Consider the following 21,265-nt stretch of genomic DNA (forward strand, 5'->3'; position numbering starts at 1 on the left):
CCCCACCCCCAAACGACTTCCTGTGGCTATGCATACCAGCATATTGAACAACTGGAAATATTAGTTTTTCACAGTGAAAAAATTCTAAAATACATTACTCACATAAAAACCGGAGAAAAAAACGGATTATCGCTCTTCCAAACTCACTGAGCGTGGCGGAACCAAAATTATGGGAACGATGTCTCCTCACGCGGTGAATAAACTGTGGAACTACTTCCTCTATATCGGAACATGCGCCATTGAAAATAAACGTAGCCGAAGTTTTATGGCATTCATTGTTCAAGTCCGTCTTATTTCTGTATTTTGTAGGTCAGAAAATAACAATGGAGACGATTTTAGAACAACAACGGCGCTACCATGAGGAGAAGGAAAGGCTGTTGGATGCCAAAACAAAGGAAATGATGCATAAGAAAACCACGGTATGCGTTGCATCAATGCTAATGCTATGTAATGCTAATGAAGACGTTCATTGATCCAAAGCAAACCAATGTTAGAGACCATTAAACAAATTCATATTAGCTAAGGTTATTGCTGAGAATAGTAACTTATATGTTATTATTTTGTTTATTTGTGGCCAACTAACAATTGTATCAGTTACAATTTAGCTAACAACTATTATTGTATGAATAGTAAGTTGCTCTGGACAAGAGCGTCTGCTAAATGACTAAAGTGTAAAAATGTATTGTATTCAGTCAGCGAATTGCATTAGCTATTTGGCTAACTAGTTAGCTAACGTCAGCTAGCTAACTAGTTAGTAGTGCTAACTAGTAAATACAACACAATGGGATGGAGTTTGGTCCCGTTTCTGTCTATGCCAGCTAGCTAATATGTATGCATGTTTCTTCTCAAACAGTTACGCGAACAAATAAACTCAGACCATCGAACAAGAGCAATGTTAGATGTGAGTATTCTGTGTGATAATGAAACATCACAGCAATAAGTTATACCAGTATTTTCATAATTACTTGTCTTGTGGCTAACAGTTAGGCTACTTGTCAAGGACATGCATGATGTGACAGTATTTTTTTAAATGACAAGCTTTGTCATCCTTTCAGAGATACATGGACGTGAGTTCAACTGTCAGGGAAGCATATGAAGACAAAGATGGGTAAGTGTGTCATGTGTTTGTGTTTCAAGCTCTCATGCATGATCAGCCTTGCTATGTGGAGTATAATATTGTTGCGTTCTCTTTCGACAGTATGAGGAAGGATGAACTGAATGCCATCTCAGGACCAAATGAGTTTGCAGAGTTCTACAACAGACTAAAACAGATCAAGGAGTTCCACAGGAAGCATCCTAATGAGGTTATCTTTTTTGTCAGCTGCTTCCTGTCTGTCCTAGCTATACACTGAATAAATCATGTCAGAAGTATATCTTCTCTGTTGAGAAGTTTCTCAAAAACCATATGTAGTTCCAGACACAGAGATCAGTTTTAAAGGGGCGATCTGCCATTGTTTTGGTAAAAAGCTGAGGGGATGGGGCAGAAGAAATGTAACCACTCTCAAATTCATAGACAGAGCTAGGACTGACCATCCCATGATATCAAGTGTAGTTTGAACCATATATTGAGGCTATTAGGGCGTAAAATGTACTTTTTGTTCCACCGGCCACAGTAGCAGGTAGATTAAAAAATCTACCGGCCACTCAGAATTTTTACCAGCCAAAATATGTTTTTCCCCCTACAATTACATCAAAAAAACGGAAACGCATACTTTGTAATGTTTCTAAAACAATAAATGTGTTACTAGTAAGAAATAATGTGGTACACAAACAGAATCCAGGCACTTAATCTCTCCCGTCTGGACTACTGTAACTTGCTGTTGGCTGGGCTCCCCGCTTGTGCCATCAAACCCCTGCAACTTATCCAGAATGCTGCAGCCCGCCTGGTTTTCAACCTTCCAAAGTAATCTCATGTCACCCCGCTCCTCCGCACCCTCCACTGGCTTCCGGTTGAAGCTCGCATCCACTACAAGACCATGGTGCTTACCTACGGAACAGCACTCCGTTCTGCCACCTCAGGTCTCTTGGCCATCCCACCCCTACGGGAGGGCAGCTCCCACTCAGTCAAGTCCAAGATCTTCTCTGTCCTGGCACCCCAATGGTGGAACCAGCTTCCCCCTGAAGCTAGGACAGCAGAGTCCCTGCCCATCTTCCGAAAACATCTGAGACCCTACCTCTTCAAACCGTATCTTAAATAATCCTCATCAACACCTAAAAATAAAACCTGAACCAGCACTTACACTTGACTCCCCCCTTTCTAGCTCTGACTATGGATAGAAACTTTATGAGCTATAATGGCGCCGGAGGAGATGGCTGCCGTTTTTACAGGCTCCTAACAAATTGTGCTATTGTTTTGTTTTTTTCGTGTTATTTTGAACATAATGTTTCTGCCACCGTCTCTTATGACCGAAAATAGCTTCTGTATATCAGGACAGCGATTACTCACCTCGTACTGGACAAATATGTTTTCTTTAATGAGTCGGACTCGAAGGATTTACATTAGACACCCGACAAGGCCCAAATCCCTGTCATTCGCAGGAGAAAGACGGAGATATCAGGGACGTAGGTCGGGGTGCCTTGTAAGGATCCGATGGCGAGTGGGTAATCTGCCTGTACCATCAGTCCTATTAGCCAACGTACAATCATTGGATAACAAAATAGACGAGCTACGATCACGAATATCCTGCCAACGGGCCATTAAACTGTAATATGTTATGTTTCACCGAGTCGTGGCTGAACGACGACATGGATAGCATAGAGCTGGCGGGGTTTACGCCGCATCGGCAAGATAGAACCGCTGCCTCCGGTAAGACAAGGGGTGGAGAGCTGTGTATATTTTTAAACAACAGCTGGTGCACAACATCTAATATTAAGGAAGTCTCAAGGTTTTGCTCACCTGAGGTAGAGTATCTCATGATAAGCTGTAAACCACACTACCAAGAGTTTTCATCTATATTTTTCGTAGCTGTCTATTTACCACCACAAACCAATGCTGGCACTAAGACCACACTCAATTCTAGACCACCTTTACTCCACACACAGAGACGCGTGCAATGCTCTCCATCGCCCTCCATTTGGCAAATCTGACCATAATTCTATCCTCCTGATTCCTGCTTACAAGCAAAAACTAAAGCAGGAAGCACCAGTGACTTGGTCAATAAAGAAGTGGTCAGGTGACGCAGATGCTAAGCTACAGGACTGTTTTGCAAGAACAGACTGGAATATGTTCTGGGATTCTTCCAATGGCATTGAGGAGTACACCACATCAGTCACTGGCTTCATCAATAAGTGCATCGATGACTTCGTCCCCAAAGTAACTGTACGTACATACCCCAACCAGAAGCCATGGATTACAGGCAACATCCGCACTGAGCTAAAGGTAGAGCTGCCGCTTTCAAGGAGCGGGACTCTAACCCGGACGCTTATAAGAAATCCCGCTATTCCCTCCGACGAACCATCAAACAGGCAAAGACTCAATACAGGGCTAAGATTGAATCGTACTACACCTGCTCCGACGCTCATCGGATGTGGCAGGGCTTGCAAACTATTACAGACTACAAAGGGAAGCACAGCCGCGAGCTGCCCAGTGACACGAGCCTACCAGACGAGCTAAATTACTTCTATGCTCGCTTCGAGGCAAGCAACACTGAAGCATGCATGAGAGCATCAGCTGTTCCGGACGACTGTGTGCTCACGGTCTCCGTAGCCGATATGAGTAATACCTTTAAACAGGTCAACATTCACATGGCCGCTGGGCCAGAACGGATTCCAGGACGTGTACTCCGAGCATGCGCTAACCAACTGGCAAGTGTCAACTGACATTTTCAATCTGTCCCTAACTGAGTCTGTAATTCCAACATGTTTCAAGCTAAGGTAACCTGCCTAAATGACTACAGACCTGTAGCACTCACGTTTGTAGCCATGAAGTGCTTTGAAAGGCTGGTCATGGCTCACATCAACACCATTTTCCCAGAAACCCTAGACCCACTCATATTTGCATACCGCCACAACAGATCGACAGATGACGCAATCTCTATTGCGCTCCACACTGCCCTTTCCCACCTGGACAAAAGGAACACCTATGTGAGAATGCTATTCATTGACTACAGCTCAGCCATCAACACCATAGTGCCCTTAAAGCTCATCACTTAGCTAAGGACCCCGTATTATTAACGCCTCACAGGTCCTCAACTGGCAGCTTCATTAAATAGTAACCGCAAAAAAGTCTCAACATCAACAGTGAAGAGGCGTCTCCAGGATGCTGACCTTCTAGGCAGAGTTGCAAAGAAAAAGCTGTATCTCAGACTGCCCATCTTAATCTTTTATTTCTATTGGCCAGTCTGAGATATGGCTTTTTCTTTGCAACTCTGCCTAGAAGGTCAGTAATAGCCATTTACAACATGAACGATGTCTACACTGTATTTCTGATCAATTTAATATTTTAACGGACAAAAAAAATGCTTTTCTTTCGAAAACAAGGACATTTCTAAGTGACCCCAAACTTTTGAACGGTAGTGTGTATATACAATACATTTTACATTTACATTTTAGTCATTTAGCAGACGCTCTTATCCAGAGCGACTTACAGTCAGTGAGTGCATACATTTTCATACTGGCCCCCCGTGGGAAACGAACCGACAACCCTGGCGTTGCAAGCGCCATGCTCTACCAACTGAGCTACAGGGGACTACCTGTCAAAAGTTTTAGAGCACATACTCATTCAAGGGTTTTTCTTTATTTTTTACTATTTTTTACATTGTGGAATAATAGTGAAGACATCAAAACTATGAAAGGACACATATGGAATCATGTAGTAACCAAAGAAGTGTTAAACAAATCAAAATATATTTTAGATTCTTCAAATAGCCACCCTTTGCCTTGACAGTTTTGCACACTCTTGGCATTCTCTCAACCAGCTTCATGAGGTAGTCACCTGGAATGCATTTCAATTAACAGGTGTGCCTTCTTAAAAGTTAATTGTGGAATTTCTTTCCTTCTTAATGCATTTGAGCCAATCAGTTGTGTTGTGACAAGGGGGGGGTGGATAAGAGCAGACGCTCTTATCCAGAGCGACTTACATGAGCAATTAGGGTTAAGTGCCTTGCTCAAGGGCACATCGACAGATTTTTCACCTAGTCGGCTCGGGGATTAGAACCAGCGACCTTTCGGTTACTGGCACAACGGTCTTAACCACTAAGCTACCTGCCGCGACCATCAAGCGCTATGATGAAACTGGCTCTCATGAGGACCGCCACAGGAATGGAAGACCCAGAGTTACCTCTGCTGCAGAGGATAAGTTCATTAGAGTTACCAGCCTCAGAAATTGCAGCCCAAATAGATGCATCACAGAGTTCAAGTAACAGACACATCTCAACATCAACTGTTCAGAGGAGACTGCGTAAATCAGGCCTTCATGGTCGAATTGCTGCAAAGAAACCACTACTAAAGGACACCAATAAGAAGAAGAGACTTGCTTGGGCCAAGAAACACAAGCAATGGAGAGTGATGGAGTGCTTCATCAGATGACCTGGCCTCCACAATCCCCCGACCTCAACCCAATTGAGATGGTTTGGGATGAGTCGGACCGCAGAGTGAAGGAAAAGCAGCCAACAAGTTCTTTGCATATGTGGGAACTCATTCAAGACTGTTGGAAAAGCATTCCAAGTGAAGCTCGTTGAGAGAATGCCAAGAGTGTGCAAAGCGGTCATTTGCATTTACATTTAAGTCATTTAGCAGATGCTCTTATCCAGAGCGACTTACAAATTGGTGCATTGAACTTAGGATAGCCAGTGGGACAACCACCCTTCTTTTTTTTGTTATGGGGGGAGGGGTGTGTAGAAGGATTACTGTTATACTATTCCAGGTATTCCTTTAAAGAGGTAGGGTTTGAAGTGTCTCCGGAAGGTGGTCAGTGATTCTGCTGTCCTGGCGTCGTGGGGGAGCTTGTTCCACCATTGGGGTGCCAGAGCAGCGAATAGCTTTGACTGGGCTGAGCGTGAACTGTGCTTCCGTAGAGGCCATCATTGGAAATAAGAATTTGTTCTTAACTGACTTGCCTAGTAAAATAAAGGTAAAATAAAAAGGTAGGGGGGCTAGCAGGCCAGAGGTGGATGTACGTAGTGCCCTCGTAGTGTCATCAAGGCAAAAGGTGACTATTTGAAGAATCGCAAATATAAAATATATTTTGATTTGTTTAACTATTTTTTGGTTACTACATGATTCCATATGTAATATTTCATAGTTTTGATGTCTTAACTTTTATTCTATAATATAGAAAATAGTAAAAATAAAGAAAAACCATTGAATGAGTAGGTGTTCTAAAACTTTGGTAGTTAGTGTGTGTGTATGTTCAGTGGGGAGAACAAGTATTTGATACACTGCCGATTTTGCAGGTTTTCCTACTTACAAAGCATGTAGAGGTCTGTAATTTTTATCATAGGTACACTTCAACTGTGAGAGGCGGAATCTAAAATAAAAATCCAGAAAATCACATTGTATGATTTTTAAGTAATTAATTTGCATTTTATTGCATGACATAAGTATTTGATACATCAGAAAAGCAGAATGTAATATTTAGTACGAAAACCTTTGTTTTCAAGTACAGAGATCATATGTTTCCTGTAGGTCTTGCCAGGTTTGCACACACTGCAGCAGGGATTTTGGCCCACTCCTCCATACAGACCTTCTCCAGATCCTTCAGGTTTCGGGGCTGTCGCTGGGCAATACAGACTTTCAGCTCCCTCCAAAGATTTTCTATTGGGTTCAGGTCTGGAGACTGGCTAGGCCACTCCAGGACCTTGAGATGCTTCTTACGGAGCCACTCCTTAGTTGCCCTGGCTGTGTGTTTCGGGTCGTTGTCATGCTGGAAGACCCAGCCACGACCCATCTTCAATGCTCTTACTGAGGGAAGGAGGTTGTTGGCCAAGATCTTGCGATACATGGCCCCATCCATCCTCCCCTCAATACGGTGCAGTCGTCATGTCCCTTTTGCAGAAAAGCATCCCCAAAGAATGATGTTTCCACCTCCATGCTTCACGGTTGGGATGGTGTTCTTGGGGTTGTACTCATCCTTCTTTCTCCATACACGGCGAGTGGAGTTTAGACCAAAAAGCTCTATTTTTGTTTCATCAGACCACATAACCTTCTGGATCATCCAGATGGTCATTGGCAAACTTCAGACGGGCCTGGACATGCGCTGGCTTGAGCAGGGGGACCTTGCGTGCGCTGCAGGATTTTAATCCATGACGGCGTAGTGTGTTACTAATGGTTTTCTTTGAGACTGTGGTCCCAGCTCTCTTCAGGTCATTGACCAGGTCCTGCCGTGTAGTTCTGGGCTGATCCCTCACCTTCCGCATGATCATTGATGCCCCACGAGGTGAGATCTTGCATGGAGCCACAGACCAAGGGTGATTGACCGTCATCTTGAACTTCTTCAATTTTCTAATAATTGCGCCAACAGTTGTTGCCTTCTCACCAAGCTGCTTGCCTATTGTCCTGTAGCCCATCCCAGCCTTGTGCAGGTCTACAATTGTATCCCTGATGTCCTTGCACAGCTCTCTGGTATTGGCCATTGTGGAGAGGTTGGAGTCTGAGTGTGTGGACAGGTGTCTTTTATACAGGTAACGAGTTCAAACAGGTGCAGTTAATACAGGTAATGAGTGGAGAACAGGAGGGCTTCTTAAAGAAAAACTAACAGGTCTGTGAGAGCTGGAATTCTTACTGGTTGGTAGGTGATCAAATACTTATGTCATGCAATAAAATGCAAATTAATTACTTAAAAATCATACAATGTGATTTTCTGGATTTGTGTTTTAGATTCCGTCTCTCACAGTTGAAGTGTACCTATGATAAAAATTACAGACCTCTACATGCTTTGTAAGTAGGAAAACCTGCAAAATCGGCAGTATATCAAATACTTGTTCTCCCCACTGTATACAGTGGGGGAAAAAAGTATTTAGTCAGCCACCAATTGTGCAAGTTCTCCCACTGAAAAAGATGAGAGAGGCCTGTAATTTTCATCATAGGTACACGTCAACTATGACAGACAAATTGAGAAAAAAATATCCAGAAAATCACATTGTAGGATTTTTAATGAATTTATTTGCAAATTATGGTGGAAAATAAGTATTTGGTCACCTACAAACAAGCAAGATTTCTGGCTCTAACAGACCTGTAACTTCTTCTTTAAGAGGCTCCTCTGTCCTCCACTCGTTACCTGTATTAATGGCACCTGTTTGAACTTGTTATCAGTATAAAAGACACCTGTCCACAACCTCAAACAGTCACACTCCAAACTCCACTATGGCCAAGACCAAAGAGCTGTCAAAGGACACCAGAAACAAAATTGTAGACCTGCACCAGGCTGGGAAGACTGAATCTGCAATAGGTAAGCAGCTTGGTTTGAATAAATCAACTGTGGGAGCAATTATTTGGAAATTGAAGACATACAAGACCACTGATAATCTCCCTCGATCTGGGGCTCCACGCAAGATCTCACCCCGTGGGGTCAAAATGATCACAAGAACGGTGAGCAAAAATCCCAGAACCACACGGGGGGACCTAGTGAATGACCTGCACAGAGCTGGGACCAAAGTAACAAAGCCTACCATCAGTAACACACTACGCCACCAGGGACTCAAATCCTGCAGTGCCAGACGTGTCCCCCTGCTTAAGCCAGTACATGTCCAGGCCCGTCTGAAGTTTGCTAGAGTGCATTTGGATGATCCAGAAGAGGATTGGGAGAATGTCATATGGTCAGATGAAACCAAAATATAACTTTTTGGTAAAAACTCAACTCGTCGTGTTTGGAGGACAAAGAATGCTGAGTTGCATCCAAAGAACACCATACCTACTGTGAAGCATGGGGGTGGAAACATCATGCTTTGGGGCTGTTTTTCTGCAAAGGGACCAGGACGACTGATCCGTGTAAAGGAAAGAATTAATGGGGCAATGTATCGTGAGATTTTGAGTGAAAACCTCCTTCCATCAGCAAGGGCATTGAAGATGAAACGTGGCTTGGTCTTTCAGCATGACAATGATCCCAAACACACCGCCCGGGCAACGAAAGAGTGGCTTCGTAAGAAGCATTTCAAGGTCCTGGAGTGGCCTACCCAGTCTCCAGATCTCAACCCCATAGAAAATCTTTGGAGGGAATTGAAAGTCCGTGTTGCCCAGCGACAGCCCCAAAACATCACTGCTCTAGAGGAGATCTGCATGGAGGAATGGGCCAAAATACCAGCAACAGTGTGTGAAAACCTTGTGAAGACTTACAGAAAACGTTTGACCTGTGTCATTGTCAACAAAGGGTATATAACAAAGTATTGAGAAACTTTTGTTATTGACCAAATACTTATTTTCAACCATAATTTGCAAATAAATTCATTAAAAATCCTACAATTAGATTTTCTGGATATTTTTTTCTAATTTTGTCTGTCATAGTTGACGTGTACCTATGATGAAAATTACAGGCCTCTCATCTTTTTAAGTGGGAGAACTTGCACAATTGGTGGCTGACTAAATACTTTTTTCCCCCACTGTATATGGGGGGAAAACACATGGAGGATTGGAAGTGATGCAAACAATTACAATGATGGAAGTTACAATCTATCTGCAATATTAAAGCTGATCTACCATCTAAAATAAAATAAGATTTTTTTTTTAAACGTCGCTCCACAAAAGCCGCGGCCCTTGCAGAGCAAGGGAAACAACTACTTCAAGGTCTCAGAGCGAGTGACGTCACCGATTTGAAATGCTACTAGCGCGCGCCGCTAACTAGCTAGCCATTTCACACCGGTTACAAGAGCATCCTGACTGGTTGCATCACTGCCTGGTATGGCAACTGCTCTGCCTCCGACCGCAAGGCACTACAGAGGGTAGTGCGCACGGCCCAGTACATCACTGGGGCCAAGCTTCCTGCCATCCAGGACCTCTATACCAGGCGGTGTCAGAAGAAGGCCCTAAAAATTGTCAAACTCGAGTTATACTGTTCTCTCTGCTACCGCACAGCAAGCGGTACCGGAGCGCCAAGTCTAGGTCCTGTAAGTCGCTCTGGATAAGAGCGTCTGCTAAATTTCTAAATTGTAAACAATGTATATTACATTTTTAATTAAAACGTCACAGATGAGACAAATGTTCACCTGCCGCTTTAAGGGTGTGAGGTTACCGTGGTAACGCATCTCAAGTTATGTTTGTGCCTGTGAGATTGAGTCTGAGTAGTAGAAGCGTTGTCTTCTCTTCCCTAGCAGTTGAAACTCAAACACAGAAAAATAACCTAGCTTGTGAACAAAACAGTCTAAATAGCCAAGGAAAAAGTCTCACTTCAGTAGACGTTAGTTTCAAGTAAATTAAACCAACTTTTATGCCTGTGCGCAGCGCTTCTAAAAAACAATATTTCACTCAGCTGTTCACTTCAGCACAGCCCCCAGCCAGGCAGTGTAGCAGCGCGAGGTGGAGTAGGCTATATAGGATTCGTAGTTCTTTGACTTTGTGCGATTTAATTGACCAGCCATGAAACAAAATGGGGGAAATTATTTGAATACTGCTATAAATGTGATCGTACTTGGCAGTTTTTTTTCACACATGCGAGTGAAATTCCCGCACTGTGGAGCCCTGACCACCCGCCAATGTGGCTGATGAAATGGACATCTTAACCGCCAATGCCAAAATCTACCTGCAGGTGGTGGGTGTTAATTTTAGGCCCTGGAGGCTATACCCCACACTGTTTGTTTACAAACAATGGAGTAAAACAAGCTTCTATTTTGGCTTCTGGTGGGGTTTGACAATTTAACTAAGTGCATGAGGCATTTTTAAAGTTATTCTTCAAGAATCAATGGATTTATGTAATTCATTTAATACTCAAATAGATACACCAATTGCAGATTGCCCCTTGAAATTACTATTGGGATTCTGTATGTAATTCTACAGTTCCAGGTGCATGATGGTGAAAGTCATAATTTCTGTTATTACATGTTCCATAATAAATGTCTTAAACCAAATCTTGAACCAACGTTTGGGTCAACCAACCTTCATCAGTGTTTGTCGTGTCTCCTGCTGTGGCGAAATCTGTATGTTATTGTTGTTTCAGATATGTGTGCCCATGTCCATGGAGTTTGATGAGCTGGTCAAGGCTAGAGAGAACCCAACTGAAGAAACACAGAGTGAGCTTTCTACACTATGGTGGTGGAATCCTTGTCAGACTCTGTGTAGGTGTTAATTTAATGATTTATGTGATCTTTCCCCAGACATGGTGGAGTTCAGTGATGAGGAGGCGTACGGACGCTACCTGGATCTCCATGACTGCTATCGGAAGTTTGTCAACCTGAAAGGGGCGGAGGTAAGGTGCCCACTCTATACCCGCCATAATCTTCACCCTAGTCTATTGTAAAACTATACTGAAACCTTCTGGCCTCTTTGTTTCAGAAACTAGAGTACATCAGCTACCTGTCCTCGTTTGACCAGCTGTTTGATATCTCCAAGGACAGAAAGAACGCTGAATACAAAAAGTAAGCATAGCTAACAATTGTTTTTATTGTGTAGACATTTCTTTGTGATTGTACTGTAAATGTACTGCACTAAACTATAAACACAACATGCAACAATTTCAAAGATTTTACTGAGTTACATTTCATATAAGGAAATCAGTCAATTGAAATAAATTCATTAGGCCTAATCTATGGATTTCACATGACTGGGAATACAGATATGTATTTGTTGGTCACAGATACCAACAACAAAAAAATGGTAGGGGCGTGGATCAGAAAACCAGTCAGTATCTGGAATGACCACCATTTGCCTCATGCAGCGCGACACATCTACTTTGCATAGAGTTGATCAGGCTGTTGGTTGTGGCCTGTGGAATGTTGTCCCACTCTTCAATGGATATTGGCGGGAACTGGAACACGCTGTCGTACACGTCAATCCAGAGCATTCCAAACATGCTCAATGGATGACATGTCTGGTGAGTATGCAGGCCATGGAGGAACTGTGACATTTTCAGTTTACAGGAATTATGTACAGGTCCTTGCGACATGGGGCCATGCATTTATCATGCTGAAAAATGAGGTAATGGTGGCGGATGAATGGCACAACAATGGGCCTCTGGATCTCGTCACAGTACCTCTGTGTATTTAAATTGCCATTGATAAAATGCAGTTGTGTTCGTTGTATGTAGCTTATGCCTGCCTGCCCATACCATAACCCCAACGTCACCATGGGGCACGTTGTCATCAGCAAAACGCTCGCCCACAAGATGCCATACACGCCATCTGCCCGGTACAGTTGAAACCAGGATTCATCCACGAAGAGCACACTTCTCCAGCGTGCCAGTGGCCATCGAAGGTGAGCATTTGCCCACTGAAGTCAGTTACGACGCCGAACTTCAGTCATGTCAAGACCCTGGTGAGGATGACGAGGACACAGACGAGCTTCCTTGAGACGGTTTCAGACAGTTTGTGCAGAAATTATTTGGTTGTACAAACCCACAGTTTCATCAGGTGTCCGGGTGGCTGGTCTCAGACCATCCCGCAGGTGAAGAAGCCGGATGTGGAGATCCTGGGGTGGCATGGTTACACGTGGTCTGCGGTTGTGAGGCCGGTTGGAGGTACTGCCAATTTCTCTAAAACAACAGAGGCGGCATATGGTAGAGAAATGAACATTCAATTCTCTGGCAACAGCTCTGGTGGACATTCCTGCAGTCAGCATGCCAATTGCACGCTCCCTCAAAACTTGAGACATCTGTGGTGTTGTGTGACACAACTGCACATTTAATTTGTCCCCAGCACAAGGTGCACCTGTGTAATGATCATGCTGTTTAATCAGCTTCTTGATATGCCACACTTTTCAGGTGGATGGATTATCTTGGCAAAGGAGAAATGCTCACTAACAGGGATGTAAACAAATTTGTGTAGAATTTGAGAGAAATAAGCGTCTGGAATATTTCTGGGATGTTGTATTTCAGCTCATGAAACATGGAACCAACACTTTACATGTTGCATTTATATTTTTGTTCAGTATAAATGTATTCCTATAGAATTGTAGTACCTTTATATTATTTTGGTTGTTTTTCCATCAGGTTGGGTGACATCTCTGTTCTCTGTTATAATAGGTACCTAGAGATGCTACTGGAGTACCTTCAGGACTACACAGAAAGAGTCAAACCTCTGCTCGACCAGAATGATCTCTACGGCAAGATCCTGGGAGAGTTTGAGAAGAAGTGGGAGATGGGGACCTTCCCTGGCTGGCCAGTGAGTGTCCAAATTGGGAGGACGACTACTATAGCGACAGTAGTGTGATGGTCTATATGGGGGTTTAAATTACTTCCATTTTTTATTATCTTCTAGAAAGAGACGAGCAGTGCTCTGACCCATGCCGGAGCTCATCTGGACCTTTCTGCTTTCTCCTCTTGGGAAGAGTTGGCTTCCCTGGGTCTGGACAGGTTGAAGTCTGCCCTTATGGCCCTGGGCCTGAAATGTGGAGGGTAAGCAATTAACATGCACTTCTGTGGCTGGGAGGAGGTCTATGGGCATACATTCAACCTGAAATACTGGAATAACAGTATTGTAATTGCAATGTTATAACTGTAACTGGAATAATGTAATAACATTAAATTCCAGCCTTGACTAGGAGTATAAATAGACGGTGTAATGATGAATGTAATATTGGATTGGATTGGGTGTGTCAGATTAAAGGTTGCTAAATGGGTGTATGTGGCTAAATGTGTATGTGACCCCACAGAACCCTGGAGGAGAGAGCTCAGAGGCTGTTTAGCACCAAAGGCAAATCCCTGGAATCTCTGGATCCCTCCCTGTTCGCCAAGAACCCTAAGTCCAAGGGACCCAAGAAGTATGTGATCGTCAGTTAAACATTTGCATGTTTGTTTTTCTGCACCTGATGGCATGATATAGCCATGCTATTGACCATTCTAATCTGTCTGCAGAGACACAGAGCGTAACAAAGAAATCGCCTTCCTGGAGTCTCAGATTTATGAGTATGTGGAAATCCTGGGGGTATGTAAAAGCTGCCAAGGAAGGCTCCTTTTTATATATTTTCACAATAGTATTTAATGAATGTCAGTAGTTGTGAGGACGACTTATGAAATGAGCCTTTATAAAATGGTTAGTTCCGGCCTTGCAATAGGTGTGTGTTACTCCCGATAATCCACACAAACACCTGTTAACAGTTCCATCTGATTGTCTTTGGCACTGTAGGAGCAGAGGCAGCTGACCCATGAGAACGTGCAGAGGAAGCAGGCCCGGACAGGAGAGGAGAGAGAGGAGGAAGAGGAGGAGCAGCTCAGTGAGAGTGAGAGTGAAGATGAGGACAACGAGATCATCTACAACCCCAAGAACCTGCCTCTCGGCTGGGATGGAAAGGTATGGAAGGAGGTCCTGACATCAGGCCTGTGTACTAGCTGTGTAAAAGTTCTGCAATAGTAATAAAATAAATGGGTATTATTATTTATTCACTTTGTTGTACAGCGGTTGCATGCCACCACGCTAACCTTGTTTTCATCTGTTCTAGCCCATTCCATACTGGCTGTATAAACTCCATGGGCTGAACATCAACTATAACTGTGAGATCTGTGGAAACTACACATATAGGGGACCCAAGGCCTTCCAGAGGCACTTTGCAGTATGTTCATATTTCTGATTATTATTAGCTTATTATTATGATATTACAATGTCATACTAGGTTATTACAATGTTATATCAATGCCCTGCTTTCGTTTTTCTATATGTGCATAATAAGTGAAACTGCAGAGGATTAGATTTTAGAAACTGGACTCAGCTAATATTACTGCTAGCTAATATGTTGTCTCCCCCCAGGAGTGGCGTCACGCCCATGGCATGCGCTGCCTGGGAATCCCCAACACTGCTCACTTTGCCAACGTCACCCAGATCGAGGACGCTGTCTCTCGTAAGTAGTTCTGTTACAGCCCTGATAGAGGCTGAGGCAGATGACACAAGTGAAAAGAATGAGTATTGTTATTTGGGTTGAATAGAATGATGTTAGAGAAAAAAAATTTTTTCCAGTGTAAAAGATTTCTGACCGCAAGGGTCTTTCCTGGTTAAATAAAGAAGAAAAAAATGACTGGTCTTCCAGTCCAAGTGCTGAATCATGATGGATGATAATACTAATATGTATTTTTAACCCAGTGTGGTCAAAGCTGAAGTCACAGAAGGCATCAGAGCGGTGGCAACCAGATACAGAGGAGGAGTACGAGGACTCCAGTGGAAACGTGGTCAACAAGAAGACCTACGAGGATCTGAAGAGACAGGGTCTGCTGTAGAGAGACCAAGGCAACCAAGACATGACGTGGAAACCTTACCGGAACCTTCTACAACGTGATGCCCAGTGAAAAATGTTTTTATTTGATCTTTGACCTTTTCATTTACACCATCTCTTGTATCTTTAACTGTAGGTTGTAATGTTTTCATTAATTCCTCCCTTTGACAACCATTTAGAAATGAAGCAGCCATTGATTTTAATAATAAATTTGAGTACTATTTGTCACCATTGTTGTTCCTGAGTGTTAGGTCTAGTAGAAAGCAATTGTAATGTCTTAACAAGTTGCTTAGGGCACTGGTATTCAACTCTTATGTTACGAGGTCCGGAGCCTGCTGGTTTTCTGTTCTACCTGATAAATAATTGCACCCACCTGGTGTCCCAGGTCTAAACCGGTTCCAAATTAGAGGGGAACAATGAAAAAATGCAGTGGAACTGGTTTCGAGGTCCAGAGTTGAGTTTGTGGTGTGGCGGGTCACCGGAATCACTGCCCATTCTCTTGTGTGATTAAACATTTTTGGGATATATAAATGTACCTCTTGTACATCCAATGGTGCTTTGACAGGACCCATGGTTAAGACGATGCCCTTGTTGTCACATGGAGGACAGTCCCTTTTAACGGAGTGTAGTAGAGGAAGAGAGGGTCTACCGATGATGTCTTTACACTTGCTCATTGATTCCTCTGCCTGGTATGAAAAGGAACATTCATTTACTCGTACATTAATTAAAATATTTAAGATGCTTTCTCAGCTCAGCAGTCTTTGTGGCATTAAACAAATGAGACACTTGTACTGTAATTGAGTGACTTGTTTAATGAGTCAATATCGTTGTTCTTTCATGTAACATGCAAATTCACTTCCGGGATCAGTTTGCCAATATAAGAGTACAGTTGAGGGAAGAATGATGTCTGAATATTACTAAAAGAACAGTGAGTCTGATGTTGGATTTGGTCTGTGTTTAACTGTAATATGGGATATGGACATGATAGCATTTCATTGTTTACCGATCTAGTTAGGCACTATTTCACATGACCACATTATCAGTCTCCAGGCTGCACCCATTAAAAGGCTGCCTCTCGTTTAAAGAGGACTAGGATATAAGCCTTTCCTTGGGTGATGGGTTGAGATGGCAGTGCTGGCTCTTTGTCTGGGCTAAGTGTGTCCTGAGGGCATCATTAAACAACCACAGTGTGTTCTACAAGTGCTCCTGGACCCAAGGGACAACACTAACTAGCTGGATTTATAACGTGTTTACATCTCATGGAGGAATACTAAGCCCACCAAAATAATGCCCACGCCATCACGACTGAGAATCTGAAACCTTAATTAACACACCTTTGCTAGCCTGAGTGCCAGATCTGTTTGTACTGTTTCTGTTTGTACTGGGATTTTTGCAGATTAATTCTCCACACGTCTGCTCCTGGGGGAAGTAAGTTTAGGATGTTGTTGAGACAGGACTTCAAAGATATCTTCATCACCTTTCTTACCTAATAAATATCAGTTGGTTTATGCTCCATAATGACAGAACTGACCTTGATTTGCATTTTTATTTTACCGTTTCAAAGCAGGAGTCCTTGGTCTTTCCGGTCTTCAAAGGAGATCCATTGTATTTGTTCTTGGTAAGATTACAGCATCTCTGATTTGTATTAACTGATTATCCCTGATTATGTTGTTTTAATGGCTGAGATATTTAAAAAGGTTTGATTATAACTCATTGATTATTCATTCATTATCATTTAGTGCTTTTGAATTGAACTATTAAGAAAACTGTGGGAGATGGAGACCAACTCCCAACTTCCACAAATGACCCAAGACGACCAAAGCTCAAACCAACCAACCCACCACAACCATCAGCAAACTGTATCCCATATACACAACCAGGTCAAAGACTGAGAACAGCCAAACCATTCTCACCACCACGGTCCCACCAGGAAGAGACTACTACAATAAAGACCGTAGAAAATAAGTATTCCCTACATCCCAGACTGGGGGATAATACTCCAAAGCTCAAGATTACATCACAAACATCTCCTCTACACTCAAGACTGAGAGAAACAATACCGAAGAAGATATTCTGAACGTCACCCCTTCTTTCAAGAATGAGATAGTGAACTATAGTGAGGATCACATTATAGATGTCTTCGCTACATCTCAGAGTGAAAGTAGCTTGATTTACCACGACAATACAGATGTCATACCAACATCTCAGAACAATGGAAACAGTAATGAAGATGTCAGTAATGTAGAATTCCCCAAAATCAAGACTGACAGAGACTCTACCTTCCAGACAGACAGAAACTATATGTCCATTCAGGGCTACGATGCAGATGATGTCTTCCCCATAACAGAGACGGGGAACAGCTACTCTGACGTCGTCAACACCCTGGCACAGACCGACAGATATGACCCCAACGACTTTCAAGCCATTGTTTCTAACTCAGGGCTAGACGATGGCAAGGACGTTGATGATCAAGGCTCCACTGCCTCCAATATGAACCAAACTGAGTACTACGCTAACTTCATGCTCTTAGGCAAAGATAAAGAAGGTGAATCAATTTATACACATTTGTAATAAAAAAAATTATGTGTGGCCAAATGGTGACTGTTTGCATATTGCTGGTCCTTGTGTTTTTTTTCTTCATCAGTTATTATTGTTAATAATACACAGAGCATACTAGAGCTGCTGCAAGATCCACCATATCTAAGATGTGAAGCATGACTGTAAATGCTGCTTTGACTAGGAATAAGGTACAAGAACAAATGTGTTTTCCGTATTTTACAGTGTTAAAGCTGCATAGCGCTCTCTGAGATCCTTTTATTTACTTCACAGGTGAGGTATTGTAAAACATTTAGCTGCATTAGCATTAGCATGCCACATGTATAAGAAGGCCATGGAGGAGTTGTGTGAGGAGGGCATGGACTTCTGTGAGGTGAGGAGAGACCCATTCCTATTATGGCTATCAAAACGAATTAGTCTTTAACATGCAATGTCAATATACTTGGTTATCACCATGTCAGTTAGTCTGAAACTAAACTGTTTATGGGTGAAGTATTGTTGATGATGATTCTGCTGCTGCTGCTGCTGATGATGATTCTGCTACTGCTGCTGTTACTGATGATGATATTGATAATGATATTGATAATGATGGTGATGATGATTCTTCTGCTGCTGCTGCTGATAAACAGAACTGATACACCATCCCACAGCTCAAGAAAGCCTCGAGCCAGGTCACCTGGAATACCTACAGTGTATTTAGACCCCTTGACTTTTTCCACATTTTGTTACGTTACAGCCTTATTCTAAAATTGATTAAATAAAACATTTTTCTCAGCAATCTACACACAATACCCCATAATGACAAAGCAAAAACAGGTTTTTAGAGATTTTTGCATATGTATTACAAATAAAAAACAGAAATACCTTATTTACATAAGTATTCAGACCCTTTGCTATGAGACTCGAAATTAAGCTCAGGTGCATTCTGTTTCTATTGATCATCCTTGAGATGTTTCTACAGCTTGATTGGAGTCCATCTGTGGTAAATTCAGTTGATTGGACATGATTTGGAAAGGCACACACCTGTCTATATAAGGTCCCACAGTTGACAGTGCATGTCAGAACAAAAACTAAGCCATGAGGTCGAAGGAATTGTCTGTAGAGCTCCGAGACAGGATTGTGTCGAGATACAGAACTGTGGAAGGGTACCAAAACATTTCTGCAGCATTGAAGGTCCCCAAGAACACAGTGGCCTCCATCATTCTTAAATGGAAGAAGTTTGGAACCACCAAGACTCTTCCTAGAGCTGGCCGCCCGGCCAAACTGAGCAATCGGGGGAGAAGGGCCTTGGTCAGGGATGTGATCAAGAACCCGATGGTCACTCTGACAGAGCTCTAGAGTTCCTCTAGAAACAAGATTCTCTGGTCTGATGAAACGAAGATTGAATTATTTGGCCGGAATTCCAAGCGTCACGTCTGGAGGAAACCTGGCACTATCCCTACGTTGAAGCAAAATAGCTGTGCAGCGACGCTCCCCATCCAACCTGACAGAGCTTGAAAGGATCTGTAGAGAAGAATGGGAGAAACTCCCCAAATACAGGAATGCTAAGCTTGTAGCGTCATACCCAAGAACACTCGAGGCTGTAATCGCTGCCAAAGGTGCTTCAACAAAGTACTGAGTAAAGGGTCTGAATACTTATGTAAATGTTATATTTCAGTTTTAATTTTGTTTTACATTTTGAACAATTTTGAAAAAACGATTTTTGCTTTGTCATTATGGGGTATTGTGTGTAGATTGATGAGGGGGAAAAAATGATTTAATACATTTTAGAATAAGGCTGTAACGTAACAAAATGTGGAAAAAGTCAAGGGGTCTGAACACTTTCCGAAGGCACTGTATGTGGTGGTGTGGAGTGCTGGATGCTCCAGAGACTGCAGACAGAGTACGAAGTGCTCTCCCTTCAACTCGTACCAATGCCACCAGGAGTGCTGCGAGGCCTGGTCTGTCTCCTCTCTCAGACTAGACGGTTCTCTCAACATGCCTGTCAACTCTGCCTGCTGTGGCCTGGGGAGTCTCTCCCTTTCCTGTGACATTAGAATCACTTTCCAATACAGATTGTTTAGTATATATCGACTTTACAACTAAATGCATATTTCAGGTTTGTCAGAACCACTGCTTGGGTGTGATTAGTTCTTTCATGTTTTCTTGGGGGGGGGTGTATTTCTACGTATTTCATCAGGATTGTATCACTCTCAGTTTACAAAAATAGGTACAGTACCAGTCAAAAGTTTGAACACACCTACTCATTCAAGGGTTTTTCTTTATTTTGACTATTTTCTACATTGTAGAATAATAGTGAAGCCATCACTTGTGGTCCTCTGTAGCTCAATTGGTAGAGCATGGCACTTGTAACGCCAGGGTAGTGGGTTTGATCCCCGGCACCACCCATATGTAAAAATGTATGCACACATGACTGTAAGTCGCTTTGGATAGAAGCGTCTGCTAAATGGCATATTATTATTTATTTACATCAAACTATGAAATAACACATATGGAATCATGTAGTAACCAATAAAGTGTTTAACAAATCAAAATATATTTTAGATTTTAGATTCTTTAAATAGCCACCCTATGCCTTCATGACAGCATTGCACACTCTTGGCATTCTCTCAACCAGCTTCATGAGGTAGTCACCTGGAATGCATTTCAATTAACAGGTGTGCCTTCTTAAAAGTTAATTTGTGGGATTTCTTTCCTTCTTAATGCGTTTGAGCCAATCAGTTGTGTTGTGACAAGGTAGGGGGGGTATACAGAAGATAGTCTTGAAGGAGTTCCCACATATGCTTAGCACTTGTTGGCTGATTTTCCTTCACTCTGCCGTCCGACTCATCCCAAACCATCTCAATTGGGTTGAGGTCTGGGGATTGTGGAGGCCAGGTCATCTGATGAAGCACTCCATCACTCTCCTTCTTGGTAAAATAGCCCTTACACCGCCTGGAGGTGTGTTGGGTCATTGTCCTGTTGAAAAACAAATGATAGACCCACTAAGCCCAAACCAGATGGGATGGCGTATCGCAGTAGAATGCTGTGGTAGCCGTGCTGGTTAAATAAATCACAGACAGTGTCACCAGCAAAGCACCCCCACACCATAACACCTCCTCCTCCATGCTTTAAGGTGGGAACTATACATGCGGAGAACATCCGTTCACCCACACCGCGTCTCACAAAGACACGACGGTTGGAACCAAAAATCTCCAATTTGGACTCCAGACCAAAAGACACATTTCCACCGGTCTAATGTTCATTGGTTGTGTTTCTTGGCCCAAGCAGGTCTCTTCTTCTTATTGGTGTCCTTTAGTAGTGGTTTCTTTGCAGCAATTCAACCACGAAGGCCTGATTCCCACAGTCCCCTCTGAACAGTTGATGTTGAGATGTGTCTGTGACTTGAACTCTGTGAAGCATTTATTTGGGCTGCAATTTCTGAGGC

At 42.8% G+C, this 21,265-nt stretch overlaps 1 protein-coding gene and 1 long non-coding RNA gene across 2 annotated transcripts; both read left to right on the plus strand.

Annotated features, from left to right (window-relative positions):
* Positions 1 to 212: 212 nt before the first annotated feature.
* LOC121571925 (splicing factor 3A subunit 3) lies at positions 213 to 15,510 on the plus strand. Its single transcript, XM_041883724.2, has 15 exons — positions 213 to 419; positions 854 to 901; positions 1,056 to 1,108; positions 1,199 to 1,304; positions 11,084 to 11,156; positions 11,241 to 11,332; positions 11,419 to 11,501; positions 13,103 to 13,241; positions 13,338 to 13,474; positions 13,732 to 13,839; positions 13,934 to 14,003; positions 14,205 to 14,369; positions 14,518 to 14,628; positions 14,823 to 14,913; positions 15,153 to 15,510. The coding sequence occupies exons 1-15, from the start codon at positions 324 to 326 to the stop codon at positions 15,284 to 15,286; spliced, it is 1,506 nt and encodes a 501-aa protein (XP_041739658.1). The 5' UTR covers positions 213 to 323; the 3' UTR covers positions 15,287 to 15,510.
* Positions 15,511 to 15,668: 158 nt separating this feature from the next.
* Positions 15,669 to 17,571, plus strand: LOC121571926. The gene is made up of 2 exons (XR_006001782.2): positions 15,669 to 16,900; positions 17,022 to 17,571. It is a non-coding gene; the product is annotated as an uncharacterized LOC121571926 (long non-coding RNA).
* Positions 17,572 to 21,265: the final 3,694 nt, after the last annotated feature.

Source organism: Coregonus clupeaformis, chromosome 8 (genome assembly GCF_020615455.1).
Source record: "Coregonus clupeaformis isolate EN_2021a chromosome 8, ASM2061545v1, whole genome shotgun sequence".
NCBI lineage: Eukaryota > Metazoa > Chordata > Actinopteri > Salmoniformes > Salmonidae > Coregonus > Coregonus clupeaformis.

Coding starts and splice junctions, on each gene's coding strand:
- LOC121571925 (XM_041883724.2), top strand. CDS start 324: ATGGAGACGATTTTAGAACAACAACGGCGCTACCATGAGGAGAAGGAA. Junction 11,157..11,240: donor CCCAACTGAAGAAACACAGA/GTGAGCTTTCTA, acceptor ATCTTTCCCCAG/ACATGGTGGAGTTCAGTGAT. Junction 14,370..14,517: donor CTCTCGGCTGGGATGGAAAG/GTATGGAAGGAG, acceptor CATCTGTTCTAG/CCCATTCCATACTGGCTGTA.